General features: G+C 45.8%; 1 protein-coding gene across 1 annotated transcript in view; it reads left to right on the top strand.

Moving 5' to 3' along the window:
- The window catches only part of pappa2 (pappalysin 2), a 169,493-nt gene extending 151,719 nt beyond the window's left edge, over window positions 1-17,774 (top strand). The window contains exons 25-27 of the mRNA XM_054746689.2: window positions 882-953; window positions 14,636-14,734; window positions 17,421-17,774. Coding sequence (XP_054602664.1) covers window positions 882-953; window positions 14,636-14,734; window positions 17,421-17,546 — 297 coding nt within the window. The 3' untranslated portion in view covers window positions 17,547-17,774. The remainder of the gene's footprint in view (window positions 1-881; window positions 954-14,635; window positions 14,735-17,420) is intronic.
- The last annotated feature ends 1,859 nt before the right edge of the window (window positions 17,775-19,633 follow it).

The raw sequence follows: 19,633 nt of genomic DNA, 5'->3' as shown, positions 1-19,633 counted from the left end.
TTTCTTATTATGCATCCATCACCCTTCCACAGTAACCATTTATAGTTTAATCTAATCACCATCATGGTCATTTGCCAACTTCTAAAGCTACAGTTGCAAATCTGCAAAACAAATTAGCTTAAAATATTTTTTCATGCCTCTTAACAACGTTCTAAGATAGTAAAACTATAAATATATTGTGAAGATTAAAAACAAACAAAAACACTTGTGAAGTGGTTTTCTTGCATTTGTCTAAGAACCTTGGTCAATAACATGGCTCTGCATTTAACTGTCTTCCAATCATTATGCACTTGCACATTTTGCAACAGAGCACCACTGGTGTGAGAGGTTCTTGGCTCAATAATATCAGAGCAATGCCAGTGCACACCAGAAGAATCTCAGCTGTGCAGCGTCTTCTCTGCTGTGCCTCTCACTAGACTCGTGAGGTCACAAAAATTTCTCAAGACTTTAAAGGTCACGGTTTGTTTATGCCATCAGCCATTAAACCAAATAGAAGGAAATCCCATTTTATATCGCTGTTTGATGTCATATTTGATATCGTTCCTCTCCAGTGTCAGGATTAAAGCCATAAACACACAACGTTGCACTTCTCAAACGATTCTGGGAGTAAATAAGCTGTTAGGTCACTTGTTTTGATGTAATCTACATATATATGGAATTGCATAGCTACGATAATCTTTTATTTTGACATTTACCTGAGGTTTTACACTGAAACTGTGTGATTTTCTGTCTAAAAATGGCAAAAATAGTACCACTGATGCTTCCAGTGGAAGTAGGGGTTAACCCGTACATTTCAGTTTCTTTACAATATTATAAGTTGTCATCCCTTTCCTGTTTTTACCTTGCATAACAAATACGCACTGATGTGCTTTGTCTCTCAGAGCATAGTCTGCACCGGGTTGATGAAATGGTACCCTGACCCACAAAACATCCACTGTATCCCGTCATGTGAGGTAAGTAATATAGATCAGAGGAGTGCTGTGGTACACATTTCTTTTTCCCCATCAGCCCATTCATCCGTCTTAATAGTCCTATAAAAGTATGTGAATCTGTCGGTATCTATTTTCGTGCTGACAGATTTTTTGTTAGGCAAATGCCAAACCATTATTCACAGAAGATGAGTGTTCCTGAATTCATATTATTTTATCGTTTCCATGTCAGAGATGGGATTGGTGCAAAAGCTAAAAAAGGAAAGTTCAGCTACTTTGTCAAACAGATTTTGGATTCCATTCTCCATATTTGTCTTTGGTGTCTGTTGATCACATTTAATTAGCACCTCTGATCAGGTAGTTAATCCTTACAGCATTTATAACACGTCTGGGTTAACCCACATTAGATTTAGTGTCTCACGCAGACTTTTCCAGTAATAGTAAGCATGAAGCAAAACATGCTGTATCCCTGTTGTCATCACTACTTAGAATACCAGAGCCTGTGTGCAATATTCACTCATAATTCATGATGACAAATCGCATGCAGAACCCGATAGTCTTGCACTTTGTAAGAATCCTTTTCAAATCCGTCCAAGGAGCTGTCTTTCCAGAGGTTTTAGCATTTCCAAATGTCGTTGCCCGTGCCAAGTCTAATGAATTATCTGATGAAGGAAAATAAATTAATCACTGGATTATCAGATTAATTCTTTATCCTGACACAAGGTTTTCAAATCTCTCTCAGTTTAAAAAACAGTCCACTTGAGCTCTTCTTTAGGGAAAGGTTGGTTTCCTGCTATGTGACGCTATGTATATCTACAAGGAAACAGAAGGAAATATTGGCTGGAAGTTGTTATATTTAACAACGATTTGTGTCATAAATGGTTCTGTACGTTTTTTAAACATGCCTAAAATAGCATCGTATTTTTTGTTGCGTTGAGGATGACAAGGAGACCTATTAAATATATTTATAATTAATCCCATTCATGCATCCATCCTCCTGTGCATCCATCCATTTTTCTTAAGACTTTATTAGATGCTCTCCCATCACTTTTTATTCAAAGGTATTGCGGAGGATGTTTCTGAATTTCTTGAAAGAACCGCCCTCTCCACATTTTGAAAACTTAGGCTTGAAAAGAGTCTCCTAAAAAACTCTGGTCTTATTTCTCACTTCGTAGGCCTTTCTCTTCTTATCATAGACCTCAAAGGCACTTTTTCTATTGCGAGTATCAGACATTTTCAAAAGAACCCTGGTGAGAGCGACTCTAAACAGAATGTGCAAGCGCAGGAAGTCAAAACTAACCCAGGGCTATTAAATTATAGGCCGTGAGGGCTGGTATCTAGCACGTTTTGGTTTTAACCCTGCTTCAACACACCTGATTTCAATCAGCAGGCGATTAACAGGCTTCTGCAGAGCCTGATGAGCTGCTGCACAGGTGATTGTACCACTGAATCTAGCATGTTTGACCAGAGAAACCACTAAAACATGCTGGTGCCCATGAGGCCCAAAATTAAATAGCCCTGATGTACGACGATGGCCTTGCACTAAAGCTTCACCAGAATGATTGACATTTATGTGGACCAATGGTTCAGATGACCCATCTGGTAGATACAGATCCTCCACTACACCTTTAATATTACTTATAGGTGTGCTTCACTTAAATGGAGAGAAATTGTTTTAAAATAAAGTTATTGTTTATAATCATTTGCATTTAAAGTCATGTGATATTTATCTATTTTGCCCATGTCTAAGACCTAGAAGCACTCAGAATATGGGGCGACGGTGGCACAGGAGTTAAGTGCTCGCTCCGTAATCAGAAGGTTGCAGGTTCGAGCCCCGCTCAGTCTGTCGCTGTCGTTGTGTCCTTGCGCAAGACACTTAACCCACGTTGCCAGCTGGTATTGGTTGGAGGGACCGGTGGCGCCAGTGATCGGCAGCCTCACCTCTGTCAGTGCGCCCCAGGGCAGCTGTGGCTACATCGTGGCTCATCCCCATCAGTGTGTGAATGTGTGTGTGTGAATGTGTGAATGACTGATTGTGTTGTAAACCGCCTTAAGGGGTTCCAGGACTCTAGAAGGTGCTATATCAAATACAGGCCACTAACCATGAATATTGTTTTACTTTTAGAATCAATTTCAGTTTATTCAGACATTCATCACATTTACATACATGTACAATATATGTACAACAAGCCTGTTATAGGACACCAGATGTGTGAATGGCTCACCCCAGGGAGGAGTCGATCTGAGTTTTCTGCTTAATCAATACATGAATTCTGAAATGAAAACAAGTTTATGTCATCAGCAAATAATGTTTTACAGATGAGGAATTACCGGTAGCTAAATTAGTTTTGTTTAAAATGAAAAGAAGTTGCCCTAAAATAGAACAACGAGGAACACGGGAAGGAACTTTATTGGCTTATTTATTATTAATTAAGCCATTTTCCCAACAGCACTACTCAACCAAAAACAGCGTCTGTTGACACAACTCACCTCAGTGACTCCTCCCCTTAGCCAATCAGCAACTGACGTTCGCAATTCCAGCACATGTCAGCCCTTTGAACCACGGATCAGGGACTGAAAAGCAGAGGGAAAGTAGGGGGAAAATATCGAACCGTGCTGTTAGAATAGGCGGCCGGACCGAACTGCACCCTCCCAAACCGTGGGAAAAGGCCTAGTACACAAATATATTGTTTTCTTCCAGACAAACACCAAATGAACCAGTCTAGCACCAGCCCTCTAATTCCATAACGTTACAGTATAATGAGTAGGAAGTCACGTTCAGTAGTATCAATTGCTTTAGATGAATTCAGAAAGAGGTCAACTGTATTTGCTTTTGTCAAGGCATTTCCTAAAAGTAGAAGGCTTTGCCCCAAACGAGAAGTGTTAAACGACCTGTGTATCTCACCTGCCAACATTGTGCAACCCTTTAGCTGAGATATAACTGTTGTTCTGTTTATGCCGCTAATGTTTTATGGCGTAGTAATTCATGACAACAGGTTATGCATTAACTAGTTCCTGCTGCGCAGAACTTTCTTTTTCAGTTCCCTGTAATGTGGAGACATCACTCAACAATGAAAAAAGATTTTTTCAGACCACTCTGAAAACTCCTGAGCTAACTGGTTCTAGCCCCTGTGATCCTCACATTTTGCTAACCTCACATAATTTTAATTCTTACACGCATTGTAGCCAGATGTCCCGGTGGCACATACAGTATTATTTCAGTGATATCTTAGCTGTAGTTTTAAATATTACAAACCCAGATAGCTTTGATTTGGTGTTCTTTCTCTGGGGTTGGAGAAGGCTGCAACTACGGATGGAACACATAAACTGTTGATGTCTCACAGTATTAAAGTATTCTCCCTACCTGCCAGCACTACATTTTCCCCTCGACCTTCCCGTGGATGTTGCTAGGCAAAATAATTGCTTATAACCCACTCCTCCCTCACAGCTCTGTAAATTATACTGGACCACATGTGTTGCGTCTGATCTGTGCCAGATCTCGTCCAGATGCAGTCGCTCCCCCTTTCCTCCTCCCAGTGAGTCCGATTAGACATCTTATCAGCCTGCACATGACTCCCAGACAGAGACCATTCTGTATTGTGTGATTTTTAGAAAAAAGACAAAATACTTTCATTGTGTATCTAAAAGTCACTTCACTTCATAATAAAAATGGTCACAGGACAATTTGTACAAAGATGGTAATACAAGTGTAGCAGGGGGCCAATTAAATGCATCAACTTGTGCACCATTTCACATGAGGCATTTCGGTAGAGGGAACAGACTGTGTCTATGAAAAACGCTCAGTTTTACATCATGAAGCACTTTAACAGCTTTCCACTTCGAGTTAAATTACAGCAACGGAAGTGTTGAATCAGTGGGTGAGAAAGACATTTGACTTAGAACTGTGTGACACACATCTGACACTTTCTGGCTCGCTGACTGCTGGTTTGTCTGGCAAACACCTGCTGTGAGTAGATTGTAAAGCACTGGGGCTTAAAAAGAAACTCGTTATGAGTCGATTTAACAATTAAAGGACTCAAATATCCCTTTAGAATTTAATCTAACAGTACATCGAATTCTTGCCATTTATTTTCAGTGAATTGGCATGGCCTTGGTGAAATGTGATTGAAACAAGTAGAAGAAAAAGCTGCAAAAAGAGTTTCAAACGTGCCAATGCAGAAGTTGTTTCATTTTTTTTCGTCAATGCACAAACCAAAAAAAGTACAAACTACAAAAGGTAGCTCAAAAACTCGCTGCTTATATTTGAGTTTCGTCAAAAGGTCCCCCAAACATGCAAACCAAATACATTTTTGGTCAAAATGAACAACGAGTTATCTTTTAAACCATATACAAAAATTTTACATGCAACACAAACTCATTACCTAAAGGAAGCAAACCCTGACAGCCATGCATGGTGATGGTGATGTCATCAGAAAGCTATGGAGAACATATGCGAATGGGGTGCTATGAACAACCACCGTACATTTCCGCAACATTCTCCATTTTTAGACATATTTCAGTTATTAGTGAATTTAAAGCGACAAAGTGTATTTTTACTGTTAATCTCTGAAAATTTCCATTGAAACGTTGAAAATGAATCAAATGACCAGTTGCTGAAAAATATTGGCAGCTTATCATATAACCCTAAAAATCGAATCTAAAGTACATAGGACGAGGGTCTAGCACAGCGGCACTCAATAGGCGGCCTGCGGGCCCCGTCTTTGTGGCCCCCGAACCGTGCGCCCACCCCCCCCCGCCCCCCGCCCCCCCGGTCCAACCATCGAGTGGGAGGGGTAGGAACAGCGCTTGTGTGCATGCATTGATGCATTGTGCCATATAACCTGGTGTAATGAACCGCCAGTAACACCCCCCCCCGGTCCAACCGTCGAGTGGGAGGGGTAGGAACGGCGCTTGTGTGCATGCATTGATGCATTGTGCCATATAACCTGGTGTAATGAACCGCCAGTAACCCCCCCCCCCCCCCCCCCCCAACCCCCCCTCACGGTCAATCAGACGAGCTGGAGGGTAGGTACAGCACAGGTGTTGTTGTTGAGTGGCCCTCGGACCATTACATTTGCGTTATCCTGGTCTAGCATCTTTGGAGGACACCATATTAGATGCCATGTGTCCTGGCCGGCTCGCCCGTCAAAGATGTTACATTAAATGATTGGCTGGATGTACGAAATACGAAAGTTACTTTACCACGTTCGAAACCCTTTAGCAGTTTTATCATTAAATCCATGTTTCTTACTACCTAAACTCTTTCCAAAACCTATGTGAAGGAACAGACCTGAAAAAGACATGAAATATATTTTGGCTGAGGGGTATTGCCATAGTATGATGACGTCATTGGCAGGCGCTGGGCCCCAAGAAGATTCGGAAAGTACAGCACCACAAATCCACAGTTATGCCCAGGGCACATGCTTTCTGCTCCACAGGTAACAACTCTTACCGTAATATTTTCAAAACTACCAACACTCATGATGATATGATGTAAAACTAACCTAACCTTTTAAAGACTAATTCTGGTTCTTGGTAAGTAGAAGTAAATACATATATCACCGAAAGCTCAGCAGAGTTCATATCTGCGTTTTGTAATGTTCTGGCAGGTGCTTATGACAGTGCACGCTCTTCTTGAAAGAGTCGGCACCAGGAGGTGGAATATTTGTGAAAGCGAGGTGTGGGCTTGGATGCTGCTTTGTTTCTTCAGTTTTTTATTCCAATTTGAGGACAGATTCAGTATAAAATAACACATGAACCTGCTGACCTTTCAATTAGCCTCGCGGGATTGCAGAAAGCTGCCAGGATCATGCCTTTATCTGTAGTCAACTTCCAGGAGGGGGATGAAAATGAACCCTAAAATGAACCCTGCTCCTAAAATCATTGTGTGTGAAAGTATGGAGTTTATTTATTTAAACCATTTTAAGCAATACGATTGAATTGCAGTAGAGAACGGGGATAAATGGAAGACTAACTTAGGCAATAAAACTAATTCATAAATTTACATACAAGTAGTGACTTGGATGGAGCTCATGTGCAGTTGCTGCTAAAGTATTTACTTGGAAACAGGACGATTAAATAGATTTATTCATGCTACGGTCATTTAGTAGGGAAAGGCTTTTTTCTTCAAGAAAGAAATTCTTTTGAAGTGAGGAGAAAACTGCAGAAATGTTCTCAACAGCTGCTCTCCCCCCTGCACAGTTAGGATCTTTCTCCACCAGCTTGTCAGACAACGCCAGAAGTGACTTTATTTTCTTAACATTTACACTTCAAGGAAGCCCTCAAGTGTAATAATAATAAAAAAGTGTTTATCACGGTGTATTTCAGATAGGGATGTTCCATTCCGATATCAATATCGGAAGTAATTCGATATCGGCTCAAAAACAGTGTGTCGGATTAAATCGGACTGCATCAAAATCTCTTTTATAAGCAGTCCGTTAAGGTTCACATTTTTGCAACCAATGGTTTAAAAAAACTTATTGGCTCTTGTTCTCCGATTAAATAATATCACTTGATCAAGCCTTTCATACATTCCACACTATGAAATAGGTAAAAGTATGTGTGATTTGTGCTGATATCATATCGGATTGATACAATCCTGGAGGCTGCAATATTGGTATTGTTTAGGAAGTGAAAAGATGTATCGGGACATCCCTAATTTCAGGTTATATGCAATGTAGGTTCCATAAATAGCATTCCGCTGCATAGTTTCTCCCACGCTGACTGGGGTATTGCATCAAGGCAGCTTACGGAAGTCCCATCAGCCAGTAACGTGAAGCACATCTGATCTCTCTATCCATGTATGATTTAATAAAAGGTCAGGTGACAGGATAGCCTGTTGTGCCTAACTACCTTAAAAAAACCAAATGGCCTAACAATTAGCATGATGGACTCTGTGGCCATTTCTCACTTGTCTGAACTTGTGTGCTCACATACTTCTGAAACATAATGAACGCTGGCCAAAGTGTTGTTCTAATTTGCATCAAGTACAAGCAAAGTTCCCGCATATGTTCTTGCTCCTGTCAGGTTCGTTGGCAGATCTGAAGCGTGACTGAGAGTTCTGTTGCCCAGACGCGGAGAGACGGAGATAACCCGTGTGGTTATCTCCTGTAGGTTTAGCTTGAGGGTTTAGAGGGCTGGTAAGCCTGGAGACTCGATACAAAGTCTGGTGAGAACGATGACTGAGCAATGAATGAAACACCGGCACTTCCTTAAGTAGTGTCGGCGTGATGACGTCAGTCGCCACGTTGGTGGCAGGAATGAATGGAATGCAGTCAGCTGGAGGAGTTCGTGACAGGACCCCCCCTCTAGGGACGGCTCCCGAAGTCCCAGGACGGCGGGCCCAGAAGTCAGTTAGCAGGGTAGGGTCGACAAACGAGCTCGTGGGCTCCCAAGAGCGTTCCTCAGGCCCGTACCCCTCCCAGTCCACGAGGTACTGCCAACCTCGTCCCCGGCGGCGAGCGTCCAGAATCCTGCGGACCGTGTAGGTGCGATCCGCCTCAACACCGTGGGGCGGAGGCACCCGGTCCGGTGGAGGGTGGAGAGGAGAGAAGATCACCGGCTTAAGCTGGGAGACGTGAAAGACCGGGTGGATCCGGAGAGTAGCCGGGAGGCGCAGACGGCAGGTGACTGGATTGATGACCTTGAGGACAGGGAACGGACCCAGGAAGCGAGGAGTGAGCTTCCGGGAGCCTGCCGGCATCCTCAGGTTAGCGGAGGAGAGCCACACCTGGTCGCCAGACCGGAAGACGGGGCCAGGCCGGTGGCGGCGGCGATGCTGACAGGCATACTCCGTGTTGGCCCGGGTGATGACCGCACGGGCCCGGATCCAGGCGAGCCGACAGCGGCGGACCAGCGTCTGGGCAGCAGGGACCTCCACCTCGGGCACCTGATGGTCAAACAGAGGAGGCTGGTACCCGTAACAGGTCTCGAAGGGAGACAGACTCATGGCAGAGGAGGTCTGGAGGTTGTGTGACAGCTCCGCCCACAGGAGAAAGCGGGGCCAGGTGGTCGGCTGGGACAAAGCGAAGCAGCGCAGGTAGCGTCCAAGCTGCTGGTTAGCTCTCTCTGTTTGACCGTTTGTCTGCGGATGGTATCCAGAGGACAGGCTGGTGGAAGCACCGACCAGGCGACAGAACGCTTTCCAGAAGCGTGAGACGAACTGGGGTCCTCGGTCGGAAACCACATCCTGAGGGAAACCATGGAGCCGCACCACCTGTTCCAGGAGCAGTTCGGCCGTCCTCTTGGCAGTGGGGAGGCCGGCTAGGGCCACTAAGTGCACGGCCTTGGAGAAACGGTCCGTGATAGTCAATATAGTGTCCAGGTGGTCGACCGCCGGCAGTCCCGTGACAAAGTCCAGCCCGATGTGTGACCACGGCCGCTTGGGCACAGGGAGAGGCTGCAACTCTCCAGCGCCGGGTCGGTTGGAGGACTTGGAGCGAGCACACACATCACATGCAGCTGTGAACTCACGGACGTCCTTCCTCATAGACGGCCACCAGAGAGCCCGACGGAGGAACTGGAGGGTACGGGCTTGTCCTTGATGTCCTGCGAGCCGCGAACAATGCCCCCACGTGAGCGCCTCTTGCCGGCAGGAGGCGGGAATGTAGAGATGGTTCGGTGGGGTCTCCGGCGGCGCTGGATCGCCAGGAAGTGCCGCCTGTATGGACTGCTCCAACGGCCATTGGAGGGAGGCCAGGAAGCGTTGAGTCGGTAGAATGGTCCGAGGCTCCGGGGGGGCGGCATCTGGTGTGAAACGCCGAGAGAGAGCGTCCGCCTTGAGGTTCTTAGAGCCGGGCCGGTAGGTGATATGGAAGTGGTACGGCTCGAAAAAGAGGGCCCACCGAGCCTGACGAGGGTTGAGCTGGCGGGCAGTCTGTAGATGGATGAGATTCTGGTGGTCGGTCCAGATCAGAAAGGGATCGGTGGTCCCCAGGAGCCACTGCCTCCATTCCTCCAGTGCCCATTTTATTGCCAGCAGCTCTCTGTCGCTGACCCCGTAGTTCTGCTGTGTGGGGGAAAACTTCCGGGAGAAGTAGGCACATGGGTGGAGCTTAGAGTCTGGACCCCGTTGCGAGAGAACGGACCCCGCTCCCACATCCGAGGCGTCCACCTCCACGACGAAGGGCCGGGTCTGGTCCGGGTGGAGGAGGATGGGTTCCTTTGTGAAACGTCCGACCAGCTCATGGAAAGCACGGACAGCCTCTGGAGTAAGGCGAAAAGGGCGAGGCTGATTGGTGGTTTTGGTGAGTGAGGTCAGAGGTGCTGCGAGGGAACTGAAGTTGCGTATAAACCTCCGGTAAAAGTTCGAGAAACCCAGGAAGCTTTGCAGCTGCTTCAGGGTCGTGGGTAGAGGCCACTGAGCTACGGCCTGAACCTTCTGGGGGTCCATCTTCAGGCCCTGGGAGGAGATGGTAAAACCCAGGAAGGAGGTGGACTCCTGGTGAAACGCACACTTCTCCAGTTTGCAGTAAAGTCCATGGTCCAGGAGGCGGGACAGAACAGCTCGAACATGACGGATGTGCTCTTCGGCCGTGCGGGAGTAGGTGAGGATGTCATCTAGATAGACAAAGACCCAGCGACCCAACATGTCTCTCAGCACATCTGTAATGAACCGCTGGAAGACGGCTGGGCTGTTGCAGAGTCCAAAAGGCATCACCAAATATTCATAGTGGCCAGTGGGCGTGATAAAAGCGGTCTTCCACTCCTCACCTTCCTTAATACGGATGAGGTTATAGGCGCTGCGCAGATCCAGTTTAGTAAACACTGCGGCTTGTGTGATGGCGTCCAGAGCGGTGCCCATGAGAGGGAGAGGGTGACAGTCCCGGATCGTTATTTTATTTAACCCTCGATAGTCTATGTAGGGCCGGAGATCCCCCTCCTTCTTCTTAACAAAGAAAAAACCCGCGGCCCCGGGGGATATTGAGGGACGGATGAATCCCTTCTGCAGGGCATCAGTTATATAATTGTCCATAGCCCGGGTTTCCGCCGGAGAGAGGAAGAACAGGTGACCCTGAGGGGGGGTGGTGCCGGGCTGGAGCCTGATCTCCAGGTCGTAGGGTCGGTGAGGAGGTAACCTGGTAGTGGGTACTTTAACGAAGACCTGAGCGAGGTCGTGGTATTGAGGAGGGATGAGCGTCAGGTTTACGTCTGTGGGAGGGGCTGCTCCAGTCCGAGGTGCAGGGGAGTCCCGGTGGTTATGGCAACCCGTGCCCCAGGCCAGGACTTTACTGGTGGACCAGGAGATGTGAGGCTCATGGCGGCAGAACCAGGAATGACCCAGGATGAGAGGCGTAGCCGGAGCCTGGATGACCAGGAAGTGGAGGGTCTCCCGGTGTTAGTCAATAGTCATGTGGTGACCCTGAGTTCGGTGGGTGAGAGGGTACGGCATGATGGGCCGGCCGTCCACAGAGGTCACGGGAATGGGTCGGTCGAGGGCGGTGAGGGGTATCTTGAGCCGAGTAACCAGTCCGTGATCGATAAAACACTCTGCAGCCCCAGTGTCTAAAAGTGCCTCCAGTCTGGTCGGGCCTTGGTCCAGGTGGAGGGAGACCGGGAGTGATTCAGTGTGGAGCCGGAAAAGTGGAGACTCCGGGCGGGACAGCTCCTACTCCGACCTGGAGGGACCTTTTCCTGGTCATTTTGGGCACGTGCCACGGTGGTGACCAAAATCCCCACAGTAAGCGCATCTTCCCTCCTGGTAGCGCCGTGCCCATTCCTCAGGGGGAAGATGTCCCAGCTGCATCGGCTCCTCCGTCGGTTGGTGAGCCGGCCGGCGGGGTGACGTCCTGGTGTGTACGGGGGCTGACATGGTGCTCGGCCGGTTCAGGATGCAGCGGTCCAGTTGGAGAGCCAGATCCACTGCCAGGTCCAGGGAGGTTGGGACCTCGTGCCCGATCATGCCCTCCCGGATTCTCGGTGACAGTCCCTCCAGGTAAACGGCCTTTAGGGTGGCGTCATCCCACCTCAACCGAGCTGCTGTCGTCCGGAAGCGAGAGGTGTACTGAGCCGCCGTCTGGGAGCCCTGGCGAAGCTGAAGCAGCCGCGTCTCGTCCGAGACCTCGCTGCTGGGGTGCACAAAAGTCTTTTTCATCTCCTTTACAAAAGTCTCATAGTCATTGCAGGCAGGAGATTTCTGATTGTAAAGAGCCGCCGCCCATTCACCAGCTCGACCTGTCAGCAGTGAGGTCAGCAGGGCGACACGAGAGCAGGATGTGGGGTAGCGTGCCGGCTGGCACTCGAAAGTCATGGCCAGGGTCGCCAACATGCCCTCCGGGGATCCCCTGGTTCCGTCCCACTTATCTGGAAGGCGGAGGCGTGGTTCCATCCTGTCAGGAACAGCTGCGGTCTGACGTTGCAGAGCGGTGGTCAGCTGGAGTACTAGCTCGGTGAGTGACTCGATCTTGGTGGCTTGGCGATCAGCTATGGCACGGAGCTGGTTCATTTCTGCCGTATGCTGATCCAAGGTTGCGCGCTGTTGAGCCACTTCGGCACGCAGACGCGCGAACTCCGCTGGGTCAACTTGGGGCTCAGTCATCCTGTCAGGTTCGTTGGCAGATCTGAAGCGTGACTGAGAGTTCTGTTGCCCAGACACGAAGGTAACCGGCGTGGTTATCCCCTGTAGGTTTAGCTTGAGGGTTTAGAGGGCTGGTAAGCCTGGAGACTCGATACAAAGTCTGGTGAGAACGATGACCGAGCACTGAATGAAACGCCGGCACTTCCTTAAGTAGTGTCGGCGTGATGACGTCAATCGCCACGTTGGTGGCAGGAATGAATGGAATGCAGTCAGCTGGAGGAGTTCGTGACAGCTCCGCCCATTATATCGAGGATGCATCAATGCATCCTTCTGCGGAGTTGGGACAGCAAGGTATCCCGTAATGCATTGCGTCGCAAACCAAACAGAAAATGGCAGAGGAGAAAGCTCATAACTGTAGTGTTGTAAATAAAAAATATTTACGTCTAAATAAATAAATATAAAGTTATCTGTTATTGTATTTAATTGTGTGTTATGGTGTTGCCTTAACTAGCTCTGTTTTGATGAAAAATAAACTCTTTCATTTAACAGCAGGGATTGCTGGTATATTATCAATTTTGATCAAACGTGGACCAAATATACAAATATGAAGTATGAATTGTTATTTTGTTAGTCAAGGGCTAAACTAGACTTTTAATTTTATGTCAGATTGTTTTTTAACCGTAGCATAAAGGAGCACCTTTTGCCATGATGTATGAAAGTATGGCTGGGTTCCAAATGTCGTCCTTGTCCTCCCGTATTTGGTAGAATGGACTTTCTTCTGTAATTGCCAAGAATGTTCTTAACATTTACACAAGAACATACTAGTGTACTTGGGTATTGAGAAACGGCATGTTTCCAATCACTCCAGACGTCAAACACAACAACATCTCACTGTCTAAATGACTGGCACAAGAAGCATCAGGCCACACGGCCATCAATCTTTTGAGCGCTGTCCTCTTTCTAACTCTGTGTTACTCGTTTGTTCTGCTTGAAAGTGTCTGTAATAAAAGCCTGCTGTAGACACCAGACAAATCTATTGATCGTGCCTGTCTCTGGGTCTTCTTGCATTCATCTTTTTACTGAGGACATTTAAAACACCTGGTCCTAATCGTTTTATCAGAGACATGTACAAACTCCAACTCCTCTTAGATGTCTTATATGGCTGAAAACAAAAAATATCCTTTAATGTGTCTCAATAGCCTCTGAAGGAGGATAGCGTAGCTCCGCTAGGATCCATTTTATTTACAGTTTGTAAGAAATATAGCCTAAAATATCAAATACAACTCAATCTCAGGTGGAATGAGGATTATTGGACACTTAACCCATCTATTCAACCTAGAGAGAAGATGTCTTCCAGGTCACCTACATGTTTCACTTTTAGCACACTGCAGAGACTTTTGCTTAGTGGGAAGATAGCGATTGATTTAAGATTAAACATTTTTCTTTTTGTGGGAGAATAAAACTAAAATATACTACAGAACATGCAACCCCTTTCCAACAAAAATAATGCTTGGCTCAAATAGGCTGAATTGCAAATCTCTTGCAGACTAGTAAAGCATTTGGTGACGTTATTGGACATCTTAAAATTTAAGTGGCAAAAGAAAAACACAACTTATACAATGCTACATATAATTTTTTTTTGGGGGGGGGGGGGGGGGGGGGGGGGTTCACAGGGTTTTGGAGGTGGATGGGATGATATGAGGGGGAAGAAGCAGGATGGAGGCCAGTTCAGCCAGTCGTGACTGAAATTTGTTAAAATCAAGCAACAGGTTGTGGTCGGATGCCACGTTGCGTAATGCACTGCTACCAAAATTTCCCCAGAAACCCTAAATGCTCCTACAACGATAAACCAAAACAAAAAACACACCCCAGTAGTTCTGTTAGTGCTTAAAGCCATTGTTTAGCCTTCGGTAATCTAAAGGAGACCCCACTGCCTTAATCTGAGGACTTTGCAAAGACCACAAAATCCACCTTGATCAGATTTAGAATATTCTCAGTGTGCTTCGATACATCTGATTGATATTTGTTCCAAACTTATTGTACAACATTGTGTGAACCTTAGTAAAAAAATGCCATTTCAGATGTAAAAGGTGTGTTGTCTTTATCTTTTTTGCCCTTCTGACTTCTTCTGACTTTTCATGCTAGAGGATTATTTCTCAAACCAATGGCTCTGCTTCTTGTTTGTGTTTAGCCTTTTGGAGGGGACGGTTGGTGTGACACCATCAACAATAGGGCATATTGCCAGTATGATGGAGGGGACTGCTGCCCATCCACGCTCTCCACGAGAAAGGTATTGATTTCAGTGACTTTATGACCATTGAGTTTGTTTTTCATCAGATTTTGAGGGGAGAGTTTAGGCATCAAATGGAGCTTAGAGGCTGAAGCTGGATTCAGACTGAAATTCCTCCTGTTTTCAGTAGTAGGAATCAGTCTGTTTTGGCATGAACGCCGTGCCGCTACGCTGGAGACTTCTGCTAAGCAAATAAACACTGATCCCTGCTACTTTCCCCTCCATCCTGTTAGCAACTGTGCTTATTTAGTCTTCCCCATCTGTGCTCAAAACAACAGAAGCGATTTGTGCCTTCCAGCTTTTCTACTCAGATTGCAAATATGGAGGTTTTCATCACCCCGATGCATGCTTTCACATGCAGCTGTTGCACCAGTACAGAAACATACCAACGTGAGCTGCAGATCGACGTGCTTTTTGGGCAACATCTTTGCATTTACCTAACCAAACAAACTCTCCCTGGTGACGGGCTAGTTTACATTCATCAGGACATGCAAATGGATCACATTTCACCGATCGCACTGAATGATTGCAGCACTTTGGGTGGCTAATAGGAATGGTATGAATAATAATGAACAGGCTCAGGTCAGGCAGCGGTGGAAACCCAGCGGCTCGTTCCCTCAGTTGCTCCTGGATAAACACATCTTTCTTCCCATTTTTCCGTGCTTTTATGAGAATGTCTCTCCCATGTGGACATTTGGGAAGTGGTCCCCCCACTCCCCTTTCCCCCCAATATACCCTCTCTGGCTACTGTACAACCACATATTCATGACACTCATTCAGGGGGCCCCTGCCTGTTAATTCCTATGGCCTTACGATTGGCCGAGCCTCTGCTGTCTCCTTCATGTCCGCAACACGCCATGATTCAAAGGCAGCTCCTTCCTTAGCGTCAACGGTATTAAGCGCGACTGTAGCTGCCGTCATAATAAACGAGCCGCCAGACTGCCACTAACTACTCTTTTTACAGTGGACGGGGAGGTGGGTTGGGGAATAAGTAAGTGTGGGGAGCAGAGAGGTGTCTGACGGTCTGCGGTTAACTCAGCCACCGTAAAACAGCAACGCAATGAGCGGGGGTCGTTTTCAAGGAAGTGAACCCAGCCGACCCGAGAGTCAGCATCCCGACTGCCACAGCGGCCCCAGCCTAGGGAAATAACGGGGGTGGGTGGGTATAGGGATTAGCGCGTCTGTTTGCAGAACTCTGTTTCTGTGCTTTGCCAGTCTCGCAGGTGTAGGAAATAGCAGCGTGTACCTCTTAGTGGCCCACATCAAATATTTTCCCTGCTGCCACTCAGCAAAATAACCTGAGATGTTTCGTTCCAATTTGCCACAGCTTCAGTTCTTATTAATCTCAAACTCTCACAGACGATTAAGCGAGCTGGATTTCAACCTCATTTTACAGATCCAAGCAAGATAACTCACCCCCATCCGACCTGCAGACATTTAAATCAATACTCCTCAGACCGCATTTATAAGAGGAGCTGCTGAGATGATGATCATTCTCCTTCCAGGACTAAATATTTGATCAAGACGTGCTCTCTTCTCGTCCTTTGATTTAACAGGATTCTGTGTTAATCTACTAAAGAGACCCTGCTGAAGGCATCACATTGAAATGTTCTCATCACGTGCTGTGTTGCAGTAAACAGCAGGAGGAAACTTTTAAACATTCCCAAACGCCCAGAAGACTTGGCTTTTGTTTCTGTGGATGTAGCAAAAAGAAACCCTTTCTGTTAGCAAGCCTCACACGTGGAATATTCTTTGCCTCGCTGCAAGCTGCCGTCAGTGAATCTTAAGTGATGTCAGGGAAACAGTTGAGTGCAAATTTGTCTTAAATGTGGTTGCTGGTATTTTAAGCAAAGCTGGACCTTTTTGCAGCTTGTCGAGAGCCCTCAGAGAAGCGATTACCCCGCCATCAACCCCGTCGCCCTTGAAGAGCGAGAGCAATCAGCTGCAGCAAGGACCGACAAGCTGCCACCCTGCCTCTCATCCTCTCACCGCGTGTCATCATTCTCCATCTCTGCCTCCCAATCTTGTTTTAGCCATCTCCTCATTCTTCATCCCGATCTTCCTTTTCTCCCCCTTCTCTCCGGGAGCGAATGTTTACATTTCTTGCGACAGACTGTTTCACAGGGCACCATAGTTTATTTTGCAACCCGTGGTGATGGCTCGCTTCCTAGACAAGAGCTGGCAGCTTCTTCTTGCTGATTCCTAGCATGTGTTCATCCGTTCACCTCCTCGGTGGTGCCCCCTCATCTCCTCTCCCCTGAAGACCAACTAGGCTTCCTTGCCTTTCAAAGGCCACGTTGAAGAATTTGACATGCACTTTTATCGGCCTGCTGGGAGCCATTCCGTCTCTCTTTGATACCGTCAGGAAAAGCAGAGATTACTTTCCTTTCAGCACAAACACCGCGCTTCTCAGGCGAGCAAATGTGTTTTTTTATTGTCTGTTTTGGACATTTAAACTTACACCCTTTGCTACAGTTGAAATGTAACAACTCTGTTGGGAGTCCCGCTTACTGAAAGTCTTCTTGTAAAACTCTGTCTTTGTCCAACATTTTCACAATTAGTTTGGTTTGATTCCACATATCTACAGTAGACGAAATGATTTTCTAAATGAAAATCCAACCTTGACTGTAACAAAGGACCGTCAGATCTATAGATGGCTTGTTAAACGCCGTTTGTTTACCAACAGGTCATCCAGTTTGGCGCGGACTGCAGTGAGGATGAGTGCACTTGCCGCGATCCAGATGCCGAGGAGAACAAGAGCAGAGCCAAACACTTGGATGGAGAAGGTGGAGCTGGAGGAAGAATACAATAAGATGGAGAGATAAAAGAGCCTGAACTAGTGTTAAATGAAAGTCAAACCACAAGATACATGCCACAGCAAACAACAAAATGTCAGATTTTGAACATTTTGTAATACAAAGAATGTGATTGAAGTCAGACTTTGTGCAATAAAAGGCAGTTTTTATTACATTATAAGAGATTTTATGATCAAATTGCATCAAATGTGAGGCACGTTGGGTTAAGGCTTTAATCCCTACCTTCAGCTCAGCGAAAAACATCAAAACAAGGTTACACAGATTTCAGTCCCAGTTTGGAAACCAAAGCATATCTGCACTGGAGAAGCAGAAAATGTTTAACCGCCATTTTCTGCAGAAATAAAGTCATTGTAATTAGATGAAATAGCATTTTTGTGAATTTTGACGTGTCTGGCCAGAGAATTGTCCAGTGGATGCACAAACCTCAAGCTGAGGGCTACTGGTGAAAAATATTTGCGCTACATTGACCATAGTAATCACACTGAGGCATGCCTGAAACTCCACTCCAAACCAGTAAGGACCGAATGAATCAACTCAGGAGTCATTATATAAAAAGATTACGCCTCAGTCTTCATACCAGACCAAACAAAAGTCCAGGTGTTGAGTTGTGTCTGACGTGTTAGGTGTGTAAGTGGATACATATCTGTACAGACATATATGATAATATATTTGGATCACCTAGCGTATCTATTGGGACAACTGTTACTCACACACACACCAATACTCTCACACACACCAATACTCTATTAATTAGACAACAGTCAAGTTGAATATGTTATGTTGTTTTAGCAAGTAATGTCAAATAAGTTTGAAAATCAACTGTAAAGCATAAATATATTTATCGTCCTCTCTTGCTCAATACCACTGAATGCTATCCGCACGTACAGCAAAGTTACACACACCTTACACACACCTGTGCCTGCATGTGTGTGAGTGTAAGAGAGGCAGGTTCTTGTGTTTTTAATTCTCCGTCACTGTATCATACCTATGAAAGTATAATCATGTTCTTTGTGATACTTTACTGTACTTTATACACCGTGTAATAAATACTAACTTTAAATGGACCTAAATGATGTGCACTTTGATTCATATTCATTCTGAGAGGAAGTGTGGGTTTATCAGCTTGTAAATTACAGGCTGGTTTGTCAGTTCACACACACACACACACACACACATGCACACAAGTGGCGATGTGTTTCTATCCCAGCACAGGACTTTCCTCTAATCCAGACCGACAAGTAAACTTTGACTGACCTTAGAGGCTTCCATTTAAATGATTTAGATGGAGAAGTACTCACAAGTAAAGTACCATTGTCACTATGAGGAACATAAAGAGCCTGGTTTAATATTATTTAGCTTCATAGTTTTTGGTGACTTGTACCATTTTGTTTGTTTTAATGTAGGTTTTGTGTTAGATTTAGTAAACAAGTAAAAATTACTTGTATAAAGGGGTAGGGATGTATAAGTTTCCACTTCAGCCTACTCCTTTTCAAACACAGAAGAAGGGATGATATGTATTTTTTCTGTTGTATTTTTAAAAAAAATTATGTATGTTTTCTTTGTTTGAAATAAACTAAACTAATAATAAATCAATAAAATGAGCTGGAGGTATGTAGACGAATAGGTCAGCTTGCAGACAGAAGCTTTAGTACTTCTTTATGGGTGTTTTTATTTTGGGTATCCTTTCTAAAGTTGTGGTTCACTCGCTTGATCAATACCTTTGCCTTGGTCTAGTAGGAATGAAAGCCTTGATGAACTCTGGGTACAAAAAGCCCTGGTGCACCTGTTTCAGAATCTAGAAGATTCACAGATCAGTGGAGAGCTTCGGACTTCCTGATATTTGGACATCTCAACTCTGATTAGGTAACAAAGCAACTCTACCACTGAATCCATTCACTTTGCAATACTAATGTTTTATCTCCACAAATGACACAAGCCTGAAGGAGTTCTGCTGTGTGGTGGAGTTGCTAATGCTAATGGTTAGCTCCTGCTAGCTGAGAAATTCCTTCTGTTTCCTGGATGCTAAACCAACAACAGCCTTCCCCGTCGCGAGTCAAGATGGATGAGTTCTTGAATGTTAGTT

Source organism: Nothobranchius furzeri, chromosome 11 (genome assembly GCF_043380555.1).
Source record: "Nothobranchius furzeri strain GRZ-AD chromosome 11, NfurGRZ-RIMD1, whole genome shotgun sequence".
Lineage (NCBI taxonomy): Eukaryota > Metazoa > Chordata > Actinopteri > Cyprinodontiformes > Nothobranchiidae > Nothobranchius > Nothobranchius furzeri.
The sequence above is the reverse complement of the archived record's forward strand: the minus strand, read 5'-3'. Positions and strand labels throughout refer to the sequence as shown.